At 42.4% G+C, this 21,509-nt stretch overlaps 1 protein-coding gene across 3 annotated transcripts in view; it reads right to left on the reverse strand.

The window, feature by feature from the left end:
• LOC118583798 (protein arginine N-methyltransferase 9) overlaps nucleotides 1-21,509 on the reverse strand; it is a 36,448-nt gene that overhangs the window by 9,331 nt on the left and 5,608 nt on the right. For 2 of the 3 annotated variants that reach the window (XM_036187500.1, XM_036187502.1), the window contains exons 2-9: nucleotides 19,967-20,115; nucleotides 16,789-17,025; nucleotides 15,070-15,237; nucleotides 11,721-11,823; nucleotides 9,189-9,295; nucleotides 7,394-7,586; nucleotides 4,157-4,340; nucleotides 324-1,041 (exon numbers count right to left, since the gene is read on the reverse strand). In XM_036187500.1, coding sequence (XP_036043393.1) covers nucleotides 324-1,041; nucleotides 4,157-4,340; nucleotides 7,394-7,586; nucleotides 9,189-9,295; nucleotides 11,721-11,823; nucleotides 15,070-15,237; nucleotides 16,789-17,025; nucleotides 19,967-20,115 — 1,859 coding nt within the window. The remainder of the gene's footprint in view (nucleotides 1-323; nucleotides 1,042-4,156; nucleotides 4,341-7,393; nucleotides 7,587-9,188; nucleotides 9,296-11,720; nucleotides 11,824-15,069; nucleotides 15,238-16,788; nucleotides 17,026-19,966; nucleotides 20,116-21,509) is intronic. The other variant, XM_036187501.1, reaches the window with a different exon arrangement.

Below are 21,509 nucleotides of genomic sequence, written 5' to 3' on the forward strand. Positions count from 1 at the left end.
TAAGTCCCTGTATAGCTGTCATCAGGAGTACCGGGGCAAAAGGTGGGCGAGAGGAAGAAAGAGCTGCTAATGGGGGAGGGACACACAGAGCTCCCCGAGGTCTTAGTCACTGGTCATTAGCTCCATTTCGGGAGAGGAAAATCTAACCTGGCAACTAGCCTCTACCCCAGACCTGTCAGAAGCCCTCAGCAGAACAAATTCCTATGTCAGGAGTTAGACAGTAAGACAATCATCTCACCCCTATCACCCACAAAACTAAAAAAAAAAAAAAAAAAAGACTTGTACCACAAATTCCCCCATTCAATTTTATGGCTTTGTTTTACCTGGATATTGCAGCTTTTTCCATTAGTTCCTGCTGAATGAGCCCAGATGGCTCAATGACGTCTAATATAATTATGCTCCACAATTTGTCTGATTTGGGCCTTTGCAACAAAGCAGCTTCATCCTCTATATGTCTCAGCCAAAACTCAAGTGTTCCCTTAGGGAAGTGATTGGCTTCAGATATGAGGTCCAAAGTGACACAATGCTGGTCTTTCTCCACAGAGCTGTAGGGCTTAACCTCACCAAGTGTTCCAGCAATTATAGGCAAAAGAGAGAAGCCTTCAGACACATCCAACACATAGAAAGGGTCAGAGGTGCTCGGCGCATTTACGCTCTGTCCGCTTCCAGAGTTCATCTCAGTATCCTGACAGGGAGGATCGATGGGCTGGCACAGCTTCTCTGGGGCCAGTGAAGACAACACCTTCCTCATCGCCATCTTAAAGCCTTCATGATATGGAATGTTATTGAGCAAAGCAATCTCTGTAGGTTCTAACACACAGGTCTGCTCCAGAGCATCCGCTCTACTGGTCTGAAGGTTAGCTAGAGCACTGCAGAGCTCAGCCTCATTCCCTAGAGAGAGCAAGTCTTTACTCTCAGTAAAATTTTTTATAACTTCCATTTCATGTTCCAAATGCAGGATATTGATGCTCTGGATTCTTAGGTAACAGTCCTGACAAGATGCCTCCATTGTCACATGGTCCCCAGGCTCTATCCAGTAGTCTGCATTAGAAAGGAAGGAAAATAAATAAATAATATATATATAAAACTGATTGTCTTAGCCAGGGGTTCTATTGCTGTAATAAACACCATGACCAAAAGCAAGTTTGGGAGGAAAGAGTTTATTTGGCTTATACTTCCACATTATAGTCCATTATCAAAGGAAGTCAGGGCAGGAACCTGGAGACAGGAGCTGATGAAGAGGCCATGGAGGGGTGCTGCTTACCAGCTTATTCTCCATGGCTTGCTCAACTTCCTTTCTTATAGAACCCAGGACCACCAGCCCAGGGGTAGCCCCACTCACAATGGACTGGGCCCTCCCCCATCAATTACTAATTATAAAAATGCCCGGGGGGGGGGGGGGGAGTGAAAAAAATGTCCTACAGGCTCACCTAAAGCTCCATCTTATGGAGCATTTTCTTATTTGAGGCTCCCTCCTCTCAGATGACTTTAGCTTATGTGATGTTGACATAAAACTCAACTGTCCCCTTGTCAACTTAAGCTCTGACCAGGTCCACTCCATGGCTGCTGCTATTCTTGGCAGTCATCCTATAATACTGGCATCTCCAAAGTGCTAGGGTCTCTTGCTGCAACTGAACCGCACCTCAACCTTGCCCTGTGGCTAAAACTGACCTGGAACTCCTGATTTTCCTCCCTCTACCTCCTAAGTGTTGGGATGACAGACATGTACTTCAAAGAAGCCCAGCTCCTTCTTTTCTTTGTTTTACTATGATCAGTAGATGTACTGCCAAACTGAGGAAGATGTGGAGATAGAAAGAAGCTTTGTCTATACGCAAAGATAGATGAAATTCGGGGATCAATATCAAGCCTCATTTAAGAGACATTCTTTTCTCTAAATGTAATTTCCAAAAGAACAAAAGCATTCAGCACAATGGTGTCTACTAGTCCTTAAGCATTTGGAAAGTCACATATTGGGGAGCGTCACAGTTTAGGGAAGGCTAAGTCCTGCAGTAAGGACTGTACTGTGTTCCTGTCTGAGTTCCCCGTGGTCCACTGCTAAGCCACTCCTGTCTCCTCAGCCCTAGAGCCAGATGAAAATACAATCTGTACCCAGGTGTGGTGGCACACGCCCATATCACCAGACAGTGGGGAGCTGAGGCAGAAAGATTGCTTGAGCCCATTAATTTTGCTTCATAACCCTAACTACCTGAGTTCGATGCCTGAAATTCGAGTGAGTAGAAGGAAACAGTTGTGCTCTGACACATGCATGCAACAGCAAGTGCACTCCCCCCAAAACATCTCAAACATCACAGACAGACAACAATTAGAACTGAAAAACCAAAGTCGTCATTTTTAAGTTTAAGCATTTAAATGGCCTTTCCCTGAGGATCCTTGAAGGGATATTTAAATTACCATAAGAAAATGAAAATAAATGAATACAGATTTTAAAATGTAACTTGCTAAGAGTCAAGCTTGTTTATTTCCATATCTTATCATTCCTCCATCACTCTAGAGTAGACAGCATTGTTGTAGTTTCAGATATGACCCAATAAAGATGTCTGCCAGCAAAGTCATTCAACAGGAGAACCAAGACCTGGATCCAAATCTTCAGATTCCACAGTTCACTGGCCTGGTGAATCAGATCCCTGATAGAGACTACACAGACATGTACTTCCTTCCTGCTTTAAATGAGTAGAGTTTTCCATATATCTAACTGTGAAAAACATGGAAACCCTTCAAACTGCTATAAACCATTTTCTTTTCCTAAATAGAAAATAACTTTAATATAGACTTTTCCCAGGGAAGTTTGCAGATCTCCAAATTCTCTTATAGATTTTAATTTCTATATTTGTTTACTGGAGGGCATATGCACATGCCCTGGCATGATCAGAGAACAACTTGGGAGTGAGTTCTCTCTTTCACTTTGTGGGTTCCAGAAATCAAACTCAGGTCATTAGGACTGGCAGCAAGCACCTTTATCCACTGAGCCTCTCTCCAGCTTACAACATATATTCTTATGACTTGGGCTCTACAAATGTTATCAGGTTCTCTATGAGTTAAGCACTCCCTCACTTAATACTTTCCTAATGAAGAAGAAGAAGAGAGGAGGAGGAGAAGGAGGAGGAGGAGGAGCAGCAGCAGCAGCAGTAGCAGCTGCTGCTGCGGTTTCTGAGCAAGGTTGACAGGCAAATTCGTGAAGTGATTCTGGTTTTTTTGTTTGTTTTTTTAAAGTAAAGTTTCATCTACTGATAACTCATACTTAAAACTATGAAATGATTAATGAGAGTTACAGCTAAGGAGCATGCAACAGAGTAATTTTTACATTTTAATTTATTTCTTTAGAGACAGAGTCTCACTATGTAAACCTGGCTGGCCCTGAACTGCCTCCGGAGTACTGTGATTAAAGGTGTGTGACACTGTACACAGTATTTCTGTTTTTTAATAGAATATCTTTTATTTACTCTGACAATTTCATACACATAAACAACACTTCTTGGTCATATGCACTCTCAACCCCACCTCCAGGAACTCTCAGCCCCTCTCCCGCTTTCCAGGGTAATAACTGACTCTCTCTTATTAATTTTTGAGACTGGGTCTCAGTGTGTAGCCAAGGTTGGCCTAGACGTTGCTACACAGACCAGACAGGCTGTGAATTCCCAGAGATCTACTTGCCTCTGAGGCCTTCCAGTCCTGTGACTAATGGCATGCACCACCACAGCTCGCTCTAGTCTCTCTTCTTAACTACATATTGGTTACTTTACATTTACTTTTGAGCAAAGAAATTTATAATTCTGAAATATTTAAGTAATTCTCTTTTGCTGAAAATTTCATCTCCAAAGGATTCTTTATTTCTTTTTGGTCAGTGACTCAATTACTTAAAGTAATTGTTTGATTGGTTTTTGGTGGGGAGAGGTTTGGTTTAAAATTTTTTAATTTATTTATGCCTTTTTAAAAATGTATATGGATGTTTAGTCTGCATGTATGTCTGCACACTACAAGAGGCCTTTGGATCCCACGGGACAATGGGTATAGACGGTTCTGAGCTCCCATGTGGGTGCTGGGAATTGAACTCGGATCCTTTAGAAGAACAACCAGTGCTCTTAACCACTGAGCCATCTCTCCAGTCCCTCAATTTTTTTAATGAGATAATACTTACCTGCAAGGGCCTGTACTGGATAAACAGCCTGTTCCCAACAGGTCTCTTCACCAGGACTTGTGGACAGACTGTGTTCGTCATCCAGCTGGAGGACAAACCAAACCACAATAGCATCCAGCAGGCCTTCTTTAAGAGCAGGGATGTTGAGAGGACGCGGCTCTTCAGCTGCAAGACCCTTTAATTCCTGAAAAGAAATGTAAAATGGGTAAGAAGACAGAGTTTAGGAAACAATGAGGAGCCAAACAATGTAAAGAATGAAAAAGAATGGGAAGGTTTTATAAACCGAATATGTATTTCCCTCAATGTCATACCCGAAACCATTCTCAAAGTTCAGTCTTTGTTGTTCGAATCTTAAATGGTCTTATAACAAAAAAACCGTGAGCCAGATATTGGGGTGAAAGCTGAAAGATCAGAGAAGCAGAGCAAGCCACAGCCAACCTCACCTCACCAATTCCACAAATCCTCTGACTGTTTGCCTCTGTGTCCTCAGCCAAAAGAACTCCAGCCAAAAAGCCTTTAGTTCCCGTCTCCTCATGCCTTATATACCTTTCTCCACCCACCCATTAAAGGCGTGTGTGCTTCCCAGTACTGGGGTTAAAGGTGTGTGCCACCATTGCCTGGCTCTGTTTCTCTCCTAGACTGAGTCAATCTCATGTAGTCCAGGGTGGCCTTGATGGATCTCTGCCTCCCGAGTGCTAGGATTAAAGGTGTGTGCCACCATTGCCTGGCCTCTCTGTTTAATCTAGTGGCTTGTTCTGTCCTCTTATCCTCAGTCAATTTTATTAGGGTTCACAATATATCACCACCAGTCTCGCCCTGCCCAGTTAGGGAATCACAGAATATCATACATCTGCTAAACACACAGCAGACACATACACATACTCCTGATGAAAAAACACCAGTGATGTAGTGCCAGAAGACAAAACATGCAGCAAAGCCACGGGGTCATTTTATTCTGGAAAGTATTCACGTGCACACGCACACACGGAACACTCACTTCAAACAAGCGATGCAGAAAGACACCATTTCAGAAGGTGGCACTGGGCCTTTGCATTTCTGTTCTGTCCTCCAAAGTGTTAAACACACAGACATTGTTTTTAAAGCTAAAACCTTTACAAGTATTAAAATACATAAAAGAACAGCTGTGGGGTACTTAACAGCCACACTCCCACTACTCCCTGGACCACTGTGTCTGTCAGAAATGACCTTAGAACCCAGGACTCTCAACATCGCAAAACCAAACTTAAAACAGCTGCACACCACCCTCGAGAAAAGGGTATTAAAGGGGAAGCTCCGACTCCATTTTCAAAATTCATGCCAAAGCATCCTTCCTTCAGTCTTCTGCCAGCCCATCTCACAAAGGAACAACCTAGAACACGTGTCATGAGCACCATTCTTTCTTCAAGACATTAGGACGGGGTTGTATTTTACAGTTCTCTTCCTATCATCCCCGACACACGCATATACAACTAGGGCAGTCCCACCCAGCGGCCTTCCTCAGGCCTGTTCTGGCTTTAAAAGGCAAACCCCGAAAAGGAAGGATAGCTCGGTAGTACACAGGCTTGTCTAGCATGCGCCAGGTTCTAGGTTCAATCCCTAGCATCCCCAAAACAAAAGACCTAAATGTCCTCTGTCTCAGGAGTCCTTCAGCCCCTGGTGAAATGGGATATGCCATTACCCTAAAACAATGGTTCTTAACCTTACTAATGCGGCAACCCTTTAATAAAGTTCCTTACGTTGTGGTGCTCCCCAACCATAAAATTATTTTCGTTGCTACATCTTAACTGTAATTTTGCTACTGTTATGAATTGTAATGTAAATACCTGTGTTTTCCGATGGTCTTAGGTGACCCCTGTGAAAGGGTCAGTCAACACCTCTCCAAAGGTGACCCACAGGTTGAGAAACACTGTTCTAACAATTTTAATTTGAAATTTAAATTATTGGGTTTAGATTATTGCTCATTTTAGGGAAAACCATTAATTTGAGAAGACAACAGGACAAAGAGAAAAATAAAGATCTAGGCTGGAACTTCTGCCTCTGCACTTAGATACATAACGACATGGCAGATTTATTACTACAAGCAGTTTCATGTAAAGAGCACACATTATCCTACTTCTACTGTCACAGTGAGTGTTCATGTAAAGAGCACACATTATCCTACTTCTACTGTCACAGTGAGTGTTCATGTGAAGCACACATTATCCTACTTCTACTGCCACAGTGAGTGTTCATGTGAAGAGCACACATTATCTTACTTCTACTGTCACAGTGAGTGTTCATGTGAAGCACACATTATCTTACTTCTACTGTCACAGTGAGTGTTCATGTGAAACACACATTATCTTACTTCTACTGTCACAGTGAGTGTTCATGTGAAGCACACATTATCTTACTTCTACTGTCACAGTGAGTGTTCATGTGAAGAGCACACATTATCTTACTTCTACTGCCACAGTGAGTGTTCATGTGAAGCACACATTATCTTACTTCTACTGCCACAGTGAGTGTTCATGTGAAGAGCACACATTATCCTACTTCTACTGCCACAGTGAGTGTTCATGTGAAGAGCACACATTATCCTACTTCTACTGCCACAGTGAGTGTTCATGTGAAGCACACATTATCTTACTTCTACTGTCACAGTGAGTGTTCATGTGAAGCACACAGCACAGCACAGACTCTCAGCAAACTCTAGAGAGCTTTCCCATGCATTTAAAAAGAAGACTTTCAAAGGGGAATTTTAATTTGCTGCTAATCATTTCTTCGTAAGTAGAACTTCATGAGCATTCAAACAGTAAGGCACAGTTGGGCAGTACTGGTGGTGGTGCACACCCTTGACCCAGCACTCACTCAAGAGGCGAAGGCAGGTGGATCTCTGAGTTCCAGGCCAGCCTGGTCTACAGCATGAGTTCCAGGACAGGTCTATACAGAGAAAGCATGTCTTGAAACAAAATAAAACAAAAAGTAACACTTCAAAGGAAAAAAAAGGGGAGGGGGGTAAGACTTCATACATTACATGAAACAATTTAAGAAATTCTTAAAATTCTTAAAAGTAAGAATTAAGGGTTGGCCATGGTGGCACATCACAGAGGCAGGCGGATTTCTATGATTTCCAGGCCAGCCTAGTCTACAAAGTGAGTTCCAGGTCAGCCAGGGCTGTTAAACACAGAAACCATGTCTGGCATTGGGTGAGGGGGTGGGAAAGAGAGTAAGAATTAACTTCTTGATTTGTTTCACCTGAAGACTGTTGAAATCCACTTTCATAATTTCAAAGCACTCTGTCAGAGGCAAATACCCTCCAGGGATCCGACTCATCTTCTCTGTTGTGTAGGGTTCAACTGCTTCTCCACTATCTGCAGCAGAGTAGGTTGGGCTCTGAAATTTCACATTTGCTGGCAAATGGACACCAGCAATGTCCTTAGTGCCCACCCTGGTAAGAGTGTAAGAAAAGGAGAGGTAAAAGATGGTTCTCTTTAATTGTCAAAATCATTATCTAACAGTTGAGAAAATATAAACATAAAAGTGAAGACCGCAAAGCCACAGATTTCTTCAATTATATACATACACAATCACATGACGAAGAAATGATAAAGTCTATATTAAAATGAACAACTTTGTAGGATTGAGAGATGGTTGCTGTTCTTGCCTAGGTCCTGACTCCCAGCACACACCACCTGTAACCCCAGCCCCAGGGGATATAACACACTCTTATGTCCTACAAACACCACATACACATGGCAGACAGTCACACAAACACATGTGCATAAATAAAAACTGGAAAACTTTAAAAAGGAAAAATATTTAAACACATAATCAACAAACGATTCATATTCAAATGTACTCCTGAATTCCGGCAGGTCAACAGAAGACAAATAAAAATGAACAAACACCGAAACTTCACCAAAGAGGACAACCAAACATCATAAGAACATCAGTGATCACCAAAGCAATGAAATCAAAACCACAACACATGCTACATACCCACAACAGGAGCAGTCAACAGCAAGGGTTACTGAGGACACTGTCTCACACGGCTGTATTTATTGGTATTCTTCAATGAATTAAATTGACACACCGAGGCATTTATATACATAGAGTTGATAGTCAACCAGTACATCCCCCTTCAACCAACTTGGTAATTGGGGCCTGTCTGTCTGTCTGGTATCCTTGTGCCTACCAACCTCTAACCATTTTTACTACTGCCCTGTAACATGAAAAAAGATGAATGAACAATTCACAGCAAAGATGAGCAGTAGCTATAGACTGCTAATTAGTTCTGGGTAATCCTTTTTTTTTTGTTTTGTTTTGTTTTTCGAGACAGGGTTTCCCTGTGTAGCTTTGCAGCTTTCCTGGATCTCACTCTGTAGTCCAGGCTGGCCTCGAACTCACAGAGATCTGACTGTCTCTGCCTCTCGAGTGCTGGGATTACAGGCGTGCACCACCACTGCCCGGCCATCAGGGTGATTTTTATTTCTTTCCTTTACTCATCAACACTACCTAAAATATTTTTATGTTACCTTTACACAAGAAGGAGACATCTTTGAATGATTTAAAATTGCATTCTGCCCAATCACTGCATTAATGAAGTTACTAAGAAAAACAATACTAAAACTTATCTTCACACTGGAAATTCTTACTTGAATCCTTCAATTGAAATCAATCTGAACTTAGTGTTTTTCTATACAAACTTTTCACACAGTTAAACGACAGTAAGCTGTATAAAAACAATTTCCATTTAGAAAAAGCTGGGTTTAATCCTAGAGTTCTTCTTAAAATAAGTAAGAGTAAACTTTATAAATGTGCACTAAGCCTTGAAGTAGTGTTTTGGGGTTGTTGTTGTTTTTTGGGGGGGAGATGGCTTTCTGAGTCAGGGTTTCCCTGTGTGGCCCTGGCTGTCCTGGAAGTTGCTCTGTAGACCAGGCTGGCCTCGAACGCAAAGACCCACCTGCCTCTGCCAGCACCCGCACTCCCCAGTGCTGAAACAAAGGCGTGCACCACCACTGCCTGGCTTAGTGCTCTTCCAGCCACTTACCTATGATGTCTTCGGATCTCTGCACACTCTACTGCCATCCCAAATATAACAGCACTTGCTGGGATAACTTTCCCATACTGTCCACAATTTCCCTTTTCTCCTTTGGTCTGAAAATGTAACAAAAGTCACATCATTCCATGTACAAATAAGAGAGAGAGAGAGACAGAGAGAGACAGAAAGAGAGAGAGAGAGAGACAGAGAGAGACAGAGACAGAGAGAGAAAGAGAGTACACAGGCTAAGGAATTTTCCTTTAAAAAGTATTTTCACTGTTTTGTGTGTGTATATATAAATATCTGTTACTTAATGTTTAGAACACAAGTACAAAGAAGTAGAGAAGTGTAAAACTATATCAGTTCAGGATACAATTTAATGAAAAAAATAAAATAAAAATGAGCCAGGTGGTCATGGCACATGTCTTTAGTCCAAGCACTAGGGAGGCAGAAGCAGGCAAATCTCTGCAATCAAGGCCATCCTGGTCTACAGAAGAGCTCCAGGACAGCCAGGCTCCATAGAAAAAGTCTGTCTTGAAAACAAAACAAAAACAAAAATGATGGACTGGGGAGATGACTCAGAGGTTAATACTGGCGGCTTTTGCAGAGGACCCAGGTTCAATTCCCAGCACCACAACCATCTTTAGTTCCAGCCCCACAGGATGCAATGCCTTCTGACCTCCATAAGCACTGCACACATGTGACAGGCGAACACACATCCCACAGACACACACACACTCAACAGGTACACACACATCCCACAGGTACACACATACTCAACAGGTGCACACACATCCCACAGGTACACACATACTCAATAGGTACACACACATCCCACAGGTACACACATACTCAATAGGTACACACACATCCCACAGACACACACATACTCAACAGGTGCACACACATCCCACAGGTACACACATACTCAATAGGTACACACACATCCCACAGACACACACATACTCAACAGGTGCACACACACATCCCACAGACACACACATACTCAACAGGTGCACACACACATCCCACAGGTACACACATACTCAACAGGTACACACACATCCCACAGGTACATACATACTCAACAGGTGCACACACATCCCACAGGTGCACACATACTCAACAGGTGCACACACACATCCCACAGGTACACACATACTCAATAGGTACACACACATCCCACAGGTACACACATACTCAATAGGTACACACACATCCCACAGACACACACATACTCAACAGGTGCACACACACATCCCACAGGTACACACACATATCCCATAGGCACACACACATCTCACAGGCACACACATCCCACAGGTGCACACACATTCAACAGGTGCACACACATATCCCATAGGCACACACACTCGACAGGCACACACATATCCCACAGGCACACACACACACTCAACAGGCACACACTGACAAAACATTCAAACAGAAAAGTAAATACATATTTAAAAACAGAAAAAAAACAAAAGCGGATTTGACATCGAGTCAGCAGTAGAGAACACTAGCAATGTGTGAGGCACCAAGTTAAACTCCTAGCATCAAAAAAAGAAAAAGAAAAAAGAAAAATATCAAAGTCATTATCTATTTGAAAAAATAAACTGCTGTTCTATGTTCAATACATATCATCTTCTATAACAGTGGATTTTATTAAAGTCCCTTGCTATGTTCAATGTATATAGTAAATGAACTGTACTATACATATGGCACATGGGCTATAGTGGAGGAGTTCAGTGTTCTGTCTAGTAGCCTGAACTCACTGAGTACCTTAAAACATCATTGAGCTAGTATTACTATTCTCTTTTCTAGACATTTACCAAAACCAAGCATTAACACTGTAAGATTTAAAGTACTTCCCTCTCCAACAACTATACTCAATAATTTTAGTCAGTCCCTCCACAAATAATGTCATTTATACAACTCCTTTCTCATCAAAATCTTATCTGACTCCCTTCTCATCGAATTCTTATCTGTAAACCTCACTGGTGCATGCAATGCGCACTGTGTTACATGACTGTACCTCACTGGTGCATGCAGTGCACACTGTATTACATCACTGTACCTCACTGGTGCATGCAGTGCACACTGTGTTACACTGCTGTACCTCACTGGTGCATACAGTGCGCACTGTGTTGCACCACTATACCTCACTGGTGCATGCAGTGTGCACTGTGTTACACCGATGTACCTCACTGGTGCATGCAGTGAGCACTGTGTTGCATAACTGTACCTTACTGGTGCATATAGTGCGCACTGTATTACACCGCTGTACCTCACTGGTGTACACAGTGCGCACTGTGTTACACTGGCTGTACCTCACTGGTGCATGCAGTGCACACTGTATTGCACCACTGTACCTCACTGGTGCATGCAGTGCACACTATGTTACACTGCTGTCGAATGCTTTCTCTGGTTTCTTTTCAGGTACACAGACATACTCTGATATATTTCCTGTCTTGCGAACATTCTCAGGCTTCTTGAAATAATGTATTCTTAATCAGATTTGAGTGTTTTCACATGGCTTACCTTTGGTTGCAGAAGTAAATGCTCCCATGCATGAATTAAACTCTCCACAATTCCTTCTCCAAATACACCTGCATCGACAGTTTCTGTTACAACTAGGGACACTCTATAGAATGATGTTTTAAAGATACATGTGAGTAAAATGACATGCTATTTACATAAAGCTGTCAAGACAAGAGAAAAAAGGCAAACATGTTATAGAAAATCTCTATGTAAACTTTTCTGATACATTTTATTTTAGTATCTTCCCCTGAATCCTGAGGGGTCCCTGGGCTCCTCTCTTCTTCATCAGCCCCTTGCCCTGCTCTAGGCATGAAAGAGTTGCCTTCTCAGACTCTCATTCACTGCCTAAGTGCTTAAGAATAATTGGTACCCACATCTTTACTAGTCCCTTCCTTAACATCAAACACTGAGCTTCTAACACCCCAGACAGATGTTTTTCTCCCAGCCAGAACTTGGGATGTGGAAACAAGAGGACCAGGCAGAAGTTAAAGGTAATCTTCGACTATGTCGTGGGTTTGAAGCTAGCCTGGGCTACATGAAACCCTGCACTGAAAAAGCAAAGCAACTCAGGGAGGGAATACATCCAGATTCTCTACCATCAACGACCTTCTCAAAATGAATTTTTGTTTTGTTTTGTTTTTGTTTTTTGGAGACAGTGTTTCCCTGTGTATCCCTGGCTGTCCTGGAACTCACTCTGTAGCCCAGGCTAGCCTCAAACTCAGAGAACCTCCTGCCCCTGCCTCCCAAGTACTGGGGTTAAAGGCGTGCACCACCCTGCCAGGAATGAATTTTCTTTTTCAGCTGTCTTTTTTTTTTTTTTTTTTTTTTTTTTATATAACATGTTTTTGTGTGTGTGTGAATATGTGTACACACTATTTCTGTGGGTATGGGTGTACCATAATGCACATGTGGATGTCTGAGATGGTCCTCTCCTTCTACCTTGTGGGTTTGGCAACAAATGTCTTTACCCAGTGAGCCACCTTGCCAGTCCAGTTATGATCTGATATGCAAATAACATTTAATGCTGACAAGAACCTTCCCTCCCAAAATTCCCTCTTGACCGTCTACATTACACGTATCTGACTGCGCCTCTCCTACCCCTTCTCTAGTCTCCACAAACCTACCCCAGAGGTCCGCTCCTTCCCTCATTCATTCTTTCTTTCTCAGAAAGGTTCCCTTCTCTGAACTACTCTAGCTTTCACTGCCAGCACCGTTGTTCACTTCTGCATCTAAAGATGTACAAAATGTCACAATAGTCCTCATGCTCCTCTCCAGATGTGGGTAACTGAGAGGTAGGGATGACTTGGGTAGCCTCCACAGTACCTAGACCCAACTATACCTACAGACAGAAAACATTCAATATTTATAACCACATACACTTAGAATATGAAAAGTACCTCAAATCGTCTAGTCTACAACTTAGTCCAGAAATTTGCTTATGGTCAAAGTGAACAAGTACGAGTCTGAATTGAAATATCTATTTCACCTGCTACAAAAGCACTCTGTGAGGAAAATACACATTACAGTAACCTTAGCCTCATGCCAGTCCAAATCTTATGTGGAAGCCTTAATCGTATACTTGGAGACAGAGCCCTCAGGAGGCAATTAAGGTTAAAGAAGTCACCAACATGAGGTCCTCATCCAGCAGGACTGGTGTCCTACTGAATGAACAAACACTAGCATTAAGTCACACACAGAGGAAAGGTCACATGAGGACACAAAGAACAGGTAGCCAACTGCAGCCCAGAGAAACCCTACCTGAAAATTTATGTGTCTGTTGTTTAAATTCTGTGATCTTAGGCTCCTAAGACAACTTAGGACAACATTTCTGTCTTGTATAAAATGAGTATACACCTGCATTAACAATCTGATAAACTTCTTCTCTGACAAAGACCACTGAAAAGTGTAAGTACCATGCACACATTATTAAAACTAGAAGAAGACTTAAAAATCAGAGTTCAAATAACGGAGTAACAAAAACTTCTTTACATGTAGACTACATTTAAGTAAGCCACAGGACAGACAGCATGGGCAGTTACAACACAAGTGTTAGATTATGAAAGGAAAAGTTCAGATGGGCAGTGGTGGTGCACGCCTTTAATCCCAGCACTCAGGAGGCAGAGGCAGGTGGATCTCTGTGACTGTGAGTTCAAGGCCAGCCTGGTCTACAGAGTGAGTTCTAGGACAACCAGGACTGTTTCACAGAGAAACCCTGTCTTGAAATTTTTTTAGAAAGGGAAGTTCTTTAGAATGACAGGCCAGATGACGTTCAAATCCCTTCTAGTTTTATCTCCCACCACTCTCCTGCCCACAATGAGATGCAGGAGAAGATCCGGTTTCTCAGATGGCACGTTCAGCCTCTGAAGGCCACAGGAAAACACTCAGCATACTGGCACTTCTAAACTTCCATTTTAATCAAGGGTAGTGATGGAAATGGGATGTCTGCTCAGTGTGAACTGTTCACACTTAAACAGTTACTTAACACTGCTGACCTACAGGAAGTCTATCCACTTTTATGGACAAAAAAGCATGAGTTTACATGATGTGTCAAAGAAGGGTTTTTGTTTAAATTCCTCAGTAGCAAATTTTCTTGAGTTCTTTAGGTACTTTTTAAAAAGTATGTTATTATAAAATCCTATATCTTATTAAACTGGCTGATAACCGTACCACAAGATGAGGATGTTAATACTTTTTTAACATAAGAAGATCTGGAAGGCCTAGATGAACTAGAAGAAGAACTAAACACACTTGATCTAGAAGAATGGCACCAAACCCGTGATGATTCTGGAGGGATACTGTCCTCCAAAAAAGGAATACTCTCCCTCCGTCTTCTCTGCTGACTTTGACTACATCTCATAGTAAGTTCAGCGTAGTTGATAACAATTGAAAATGGTCACTACAGATGATTGTTGTGGTAACTGTCCACTCCCGTAGGAAATGTAACTGCTTCTCCAGCTTTTGGTTTTCATTGGGCATGTGTTATTTCCAGGAACAACAAATTCATACTTGAAATACTTTCCATTTGGTGCAGTTTTTAATGAGTGCTTTCCTTTATATGTTTTAAAGACTGCCTGAAAGGTGGGCACTGTACTTGATAAAGGAAACTGCATGTGCAGGTTCAGTATTGTCCATCTGGACAATTAGGTGGACACTGAGAATGAACTTGGTCAACCTGACAGGGTTTAATACAGGGCACTGTATTAAAGCTGTTTAAAGTTCTCCCCTTTTTTGCCAATAAACTTGTAAACATAAACCATCATACATCCAAATCCAAAAAAAAAAAAAAAAAGAAGAAGAAGAAGAAGAAGCTGGAAATGCATCTTCATGTTTTGGTGAGTTGTAAACACACCTTTCAGGAATGTGTTTTGGAATCTCTATATCAAGTGACTTCATATGGAGGAGCTGAATCTCATTCTCCATCTGGTTTGCAGCCACTACGTCACAGGCAAGTTCATACATGGTCTTGGACAACTCACAGGCGTACACTGAGTGTGCACCAGCTTTTTTAGCAAACATGCTGCAAGAGAAGAAAAACCCATCGTAAATACTTCCAATTTTAACAAAATTATGACTCTTCAAACATGAGATCTTCCTTCCATTCTTCAATATAACGATTGTTTCTTCTGCATTTAAAGATTAGGGCCAGCAAGATGTCTCAACGGGTAAAGCCACTCAAGTCTGACAACTCAAGTTCAATCCCTGAAACCCACAGTGGAAGGAGAAAACTGAGAGTTAACTCTGACTTCCACATTTCACACTGTGGTGCACAGACTTGCACAGTACATGTACACACAAAATACATCAAACATACACACAGATTAATAATAATCTAATTAAGCCAGGCAGTGATGGAACACCTTTTTGTTCTGCCTGCACATTTGCCTATAGGCCAGAAGAGGGCACCAGATCTCATTATAGATGGTTCTGAGGTACCATGTGGTTTTGGGAATTGAACTCAGGACCTTTGGAAGAGCAACCAGTGCTCTTAACCTCTGAGCAATCTCCAGCCCACTGTGGAGCATATCTTTAATCCCAGCACCCAGGAGGCAGAGGCAAATGAATCTCCTCTGTAAATTCAAGGCCAGCTACATAGCAAGTTCTAGGGCAGCCAAAGATACATAGTGAGACACTATCTCAAAAAGGTCTAAAAAAAAAAATTAAGATAAAAAAATAATAAAAAAATGAAGCTGGGTATGGCGGTACATGTCTTTAATTTCAGCACTCAGGAGTCAAAGGCAGGCAGGCAGATCTGTGTGAGTCCAAGGACAGCCAGGGCTACACAGAGAAACCCTAACTCAAAAAAAAAAAAAAAAATAGTAATAAGCATCATCAGAACAATAAATAAAAAGAAAGAATGAACTAGTATACTTGTTTAAAAACAAACCATTCAATAAAAAATGACACCCACACATTTTGTTTTGTTTTGTTTTGCTTTTTGCCTTTTGAGACAGGGTCTATCTGCATAGCACTGGCTGTCCTAAAACTCACTGTGTAGACCAAGCTGACCTCAAAGTCACAGAAATCCTCCTGCCTCTGCCTCTGCCTCTGCCTCTGGGATTATAGGCATGGAATACCACACCCAGCTCAGCATCCACACAATTAAGTCACAACTGGCAAGAAATTTGCTCAATAGGCTTTCTAGATTCCACCAAAATGTTAATATAAAAAATACTCTAAAATTTGTTATTCAGAATTTCAATAACCCCAAGTTTTTCTTAGTTTTCTTGAACTTTTGATAAGTAAAATCATAGTAAAAAGTACAATACTAATAGTTGCATCAAGCCGGGCAGTGGTGGCATACACCTTTAATCCCAGCACTCAGGAGCCGGAGACAGGGCTCTGTGAGTTGGAGGCCAGCCAGCCTGGTCTACAGAATTAGTTCCAGGACAGCCAAGACGTTACACAGAGAAACCTTGTCTCAAAAAATAAAAAAGAATAGTTACATGAATAACTCTAACAATATTATGAAAAACAACTGCCATTTTTATATACCAATGTTACAATTTTGGTCTCTAACAAAGCTGTTCAGCCGCGTAAATATAATAAAGAAAGAATAATTACAACAAACCTCAGTATCCCCGTTCCTGTGCCAATATCCAAAACACTTCTGGAGCCCAGGCACACAGCCTTCTGGATGGCTGCATTATAAGCCCTATTCCTCTTGGCGTCATTAAGCATGATAAAGTGCCAGCGCTCCACCAACCAGTTTGCAACACGGTGAAAGTTCTCCTTGGCATCACTGAAATCAGGGTTGAGCTTCACCGCTTTATGAAAATACCCAGCTGCCTCATCTCGAAAGCCCATTCTGGGGGGAGATATGAAAGAATACATTCACCTCCATGTGGTCAGTTACAGTGCTACCCCAGGTCCCAGAGCAGTCTACCTCCAGGCAAAACTTTCTCCTTGTGTGAGTAAGGCACTCTCCTGACTTCTGTTCTGAATCTCTACCTAGGCGTCTCAGAGGGCCTGTGTGTGTGAATGGGACATCAAAGGCATTAACTTGTACTGAATTGAATATGAGCAGATAAAAATAACAGACAAAGGGGGAAACACTGCACTACTCACTACTAGTAAGTGTCTCAGGTCCCATCGGACTTCAGCAGCATCCAAATTGGTCCATACTTTGTTCACCCTATGAGCTCTCACTTGAGCAGAGACATGGATTTCTAAGACATGGATCTCTACTATTATCAAATTCTCTACACAGCTGTCACGAATCAGGAGTTTATGGAGCACACATTCAACAGAGCAGAACAAGAGGAATTCTCACTCGTTTCTTCCCAAGCACCGTTAGTCACCATCCATTCTAGAGAAGCTTCATCATGACTATCATTCTAGGCATGGCTAAGACAAATGGGACAAGTAGCAAAAGGGAGATGCTGGTCAAATTGTAGACACTCATGTCTTAAAATTGAAATACTTAAGGTCAGTATATGTTACTTCTTTGTTACCCTGAAGGGAGAGGTATCTTGTTTGTATTCTGAGACTGCACAGAACACCACATCACAGAAGAAAACACATGGTATTAATGTGAACAAGCTTCACTGTGCTGAACCAAGATGAGTAACAAGGAAGACTACTGCTCAATTCATTTACTGTAGCAGAACTGCAGAGACCGTACACGCTCCCTTCTCCAGAGCCCTGGCCCTGCACAGCCCTTCGGAGTAGGGACAAAACTACTAGGCTGGTTCTTGTGCCAGTCTGAATGAAAATGGCCCCGTAAGTTCAGAGTGTGGCACTATTAGGAAGTGTGGCCTTGGTGGAGAGGTGTGTCACTGTGGCAGTGGAAGTAAGGTCTCACATATGCTTACGCCATGCCCAGTGTCTCAGTTCACTTCCTCTTGCCTGCCGATCAAGATGTAGGACTCTCAGTTCCAGCACCGCCATGTCTGCCTGTACACTGCATGTCCCACCATGATGACAGTGGACTGACCCTGTCATAAGCCAGCCCCAGCTAAATGTTTTCTTTCTAAGAGCTGACTGTCACGGTGTCTCTTGACAGCCATAGAACTAAATAATCATCAGCGGCTAAGAGACTCGATATATTTAAGAGAAATCCTGGGGCACTGCGGCACTTTTCAGTTCATTCCTAACACTACCAATGGTCTGAGAGAAGACAACGGTGCAGAGACGCGTGAGGACATCTAGAAGGAATATAAATCGAGGTTCATTCATTAAATTTGAAATTGCAACTTGCCAATTTGGCAGAACCATGCTCTTTCCCCCACTACTTTACAACTTCGAATTTCACAAGCAATGCTAACTTTTTATTCTAGTCCTGTAATTTCTCAGGAATGTGTATGGCTAGTGGTGTGCAGAGTTCACATGGCAGGCCCAACTGGTGCCCTCTGAGAAACTACTCACAAGGCTGACCTCTGTCACGTGGGTACTTAGACTGATAAAAGTTTCCATTGTTTTAACTGATAATGAGGGATCCAATGTGCCTCCATGTTTATATAAGCAATGTGACTTATGCTGCATATGGCTTTTATTCTGGGAGTCTAGTCTAGGTATGCACCACAGGGAGGTGAAGGCTAAGTATGCAACCTCCAATAAAAACCCTGTGTACTAGAGCTCCCCAGCCTGCAAGCACGTGACTCACTGCGGAGGAGGGAATGTACACTGTGACTTCAGAAAGGACCTGAAGAAGACTGCTCTTGGATTCTTCCCGACTTGTCCCATATTCCCTCTCCTTCTGCTAGTGTTACTAGTGTTCCAATCAAACTAACTAAAGACAACCAGTTCCTGACTTGCTACCAAACGCACCAACTTCCCTGCAATGTGAAAGCGAATCTGGCTTTTAACAGCCACCAGTCAGTACAAGGTGCAGGAGACACCGCAGAAGGGAAATGTTCTGGTCCACTGTGCTCAGGGCTCCCTGTGTGCATGGGAGGCAACAGCATCCAAGCACATGGCACCAGCAGCAGTGATGGCAGTTTACCTAGCACCCAGAGGAGTTTCATTAACAGTGTGCTCCACATTTATACTTTCCCATTAGGCCTTCTCTGGCACTCCAAAAGGAAAAATTCTAGCAGGTCTAAAGAACAGATAGATGCACCAGTTTCCTGACAGGACATCCTGTGAACCACAGCTGTGCCTTTTCAAACAAGGACTGGATCTGAGTCCAGTAAAGAAAGCTCTCCCTTCGACAGTTCCTCAGTCCCAGGGGTGTGACTCTTAAATAATATACTGTAAAACTACCATGGCCCGGCAAGATGGCTCAGCAGGTAAGGGTTCCTGCCACTAAGCCTGAAAACCTTAGTTCAGTCCCCACAACCTACATGGTGGAAGGTCTGGGAGAGTCTAAAGTCTCTGTTGGCTCTGACATCCACATGCAAATCATGGCACATTACCCACACACATGTACAAATGCGCACATACCCACTCATGCACACATAAAATAAACCTAATTTTAAATTGCCAGATTACATACCATCTTTACTATTCCTATATTCTTTTGAGTTCTCCTTATTACTAACTAATCACTCACTCCTCCGATCCTGTTACAGTTAATTATGTACATTAAACTTTCCCTATCCTATTTAAATTACTCTATCTACAGGCATAGCGGTGTATACATGTAGTCTCTGGCTAAGACATCACATAAGCCCACAAATTCCAGCCCAGACTGAGCTGGTGGTAAGACTCCACCTCAAACCAAATAAAGTAAGTTAATGCAGAATTTATACTTGCTTTAGACTGATAAGGAATAACCTTCAACAAGTAATAGTTAAGTCACTACAAACCTGAAGAGGTGCTCTCCCATACTATTGCAAATCACTTCATCATCAGGAAATAGTTCCAAGGCCTGCTCATAGCAACCAAGTAAGTCTTGTATTCGACCGAGTGCATCAAGCTCTTCAGCCCACTTGAAAAGTGTATACTGAAAAGTTTCCTTTACAAACAAGAAAAAAAGTACAACAAATTAGTAAACATGAATGAAGAACACACAACTCTGGCTGAAGAGTCCAGCAAATGGAACTATAATGGAAAGGAATGATGACCTGAAATTGCTCATTTCTAGAAAGACTGTTTGCCATTTGTGGTGGTCTGACTAAGAACGGCCCATATATTTGAGTGCTCGGTCCCCAAGGAGTGACACTTGTTTGAGGATTAGGAGGTGTGGCCTTGTTGGAGAAGCATGTCTCTGTGGGTGGGCTTTGAGGTGTCAAAAGCGGGACCAGCCTTAATAGTATACATCACAGGGGCTCAGGAGAGAGAACTACTAACGGCGAGGATTATTTTCAGGAAATAGAATCTCAGCACACCAAGCTCTTTAGTCCACTTACTTTAATTCCTCTGGCATAATGTCCTATATACACAGCTTCAGTTCTGTTCTCGTGCCTAGTTTCTCACTTGCCTGATTTCTCTCTATACTTATCTACTGCTCCCTCTAAGTTCTATCTTAATTCTCTCATCTTAATTCTGCCTCACCTAGGGCCTTTTCAGCTTGTTCTTACCCAGCTAGGACTTCCCCATCTGGCTCTTCCTCATCTTCCATCTCGTTCCTCTAGGACTCTCTTCTAGCCCTTCAATCTAGTTCTTCCCCATCTCAGTTTGTTCCTCTCAAGTTCTTACCCATCTAGTTCTTCCATTCCCTTTTCTCTTCTCAGTCCTCCATTCCCCCTAAGTCTCCCAGGAATCCAGTTATAAACCGAAGCAATAGCAAGCCCCTGGTCGAGCAAGGTCACCAGGCTTGAATTCTACAGAGTATAAAGGCATGTAAGAATTTTCCTCGGGCAGTGACCACCAACCTTTCTTTAACAATCCAAAATGGGAGTGGTAAAAGAGAAGGTCAACTGAGTGCTAATGACCAGCCAGTTAGTATAATATCAAAAAGGGGATCTATGTGCTCAGTCTACATTCCCAGTAGTGGCTAGAAAAGAAGTTAGGAGTCTATAGTCAGTAAGGCTGTAAGAAAGGAGGGTCCGAGCTAAACTGTGTAAAGCTATTACTTAATGTCCACCTGACCTAGTCGGTGTCTCCTTGTGGAATTAAATCAGGAGACTTGCATGTGGACTGTTATTACTGCTAGTCCTTGAAAGTGGCTAAGGGAGACAGCTGATTCCAGAGGAAGTTCTCCAAATACCTTGAATGTGTATATCCAGAGAGTGATCAGTCCACACTGTTAGCCCTTCTTAGGCAAAAGTCAATTGGGAAAACTATGAAGGCACACATGATTTTCATAACAGAAGACAGCTGATATATAACAAGCCAAGTAACACCAAAAGCTCCTTGGAATTTGGCTTCCTCTGGAGGGATTCCCTGGTCCCTCCAGGTAGTGACTTT

Source organism: Onychomys torridus, chromosome 5, assembly GCF_903995425.1.
Source record: "Onychomys torridus chromosome 5, mOncTor1.1, whole genome shotgun sequence".
NCBI classification, from domain to species: domain Eukaryota; kingdom Metazoa; phylum Chordata; class Mammalia; order Rodentia; family Cricetidae; genus Onychomys; species Onychomys torridus.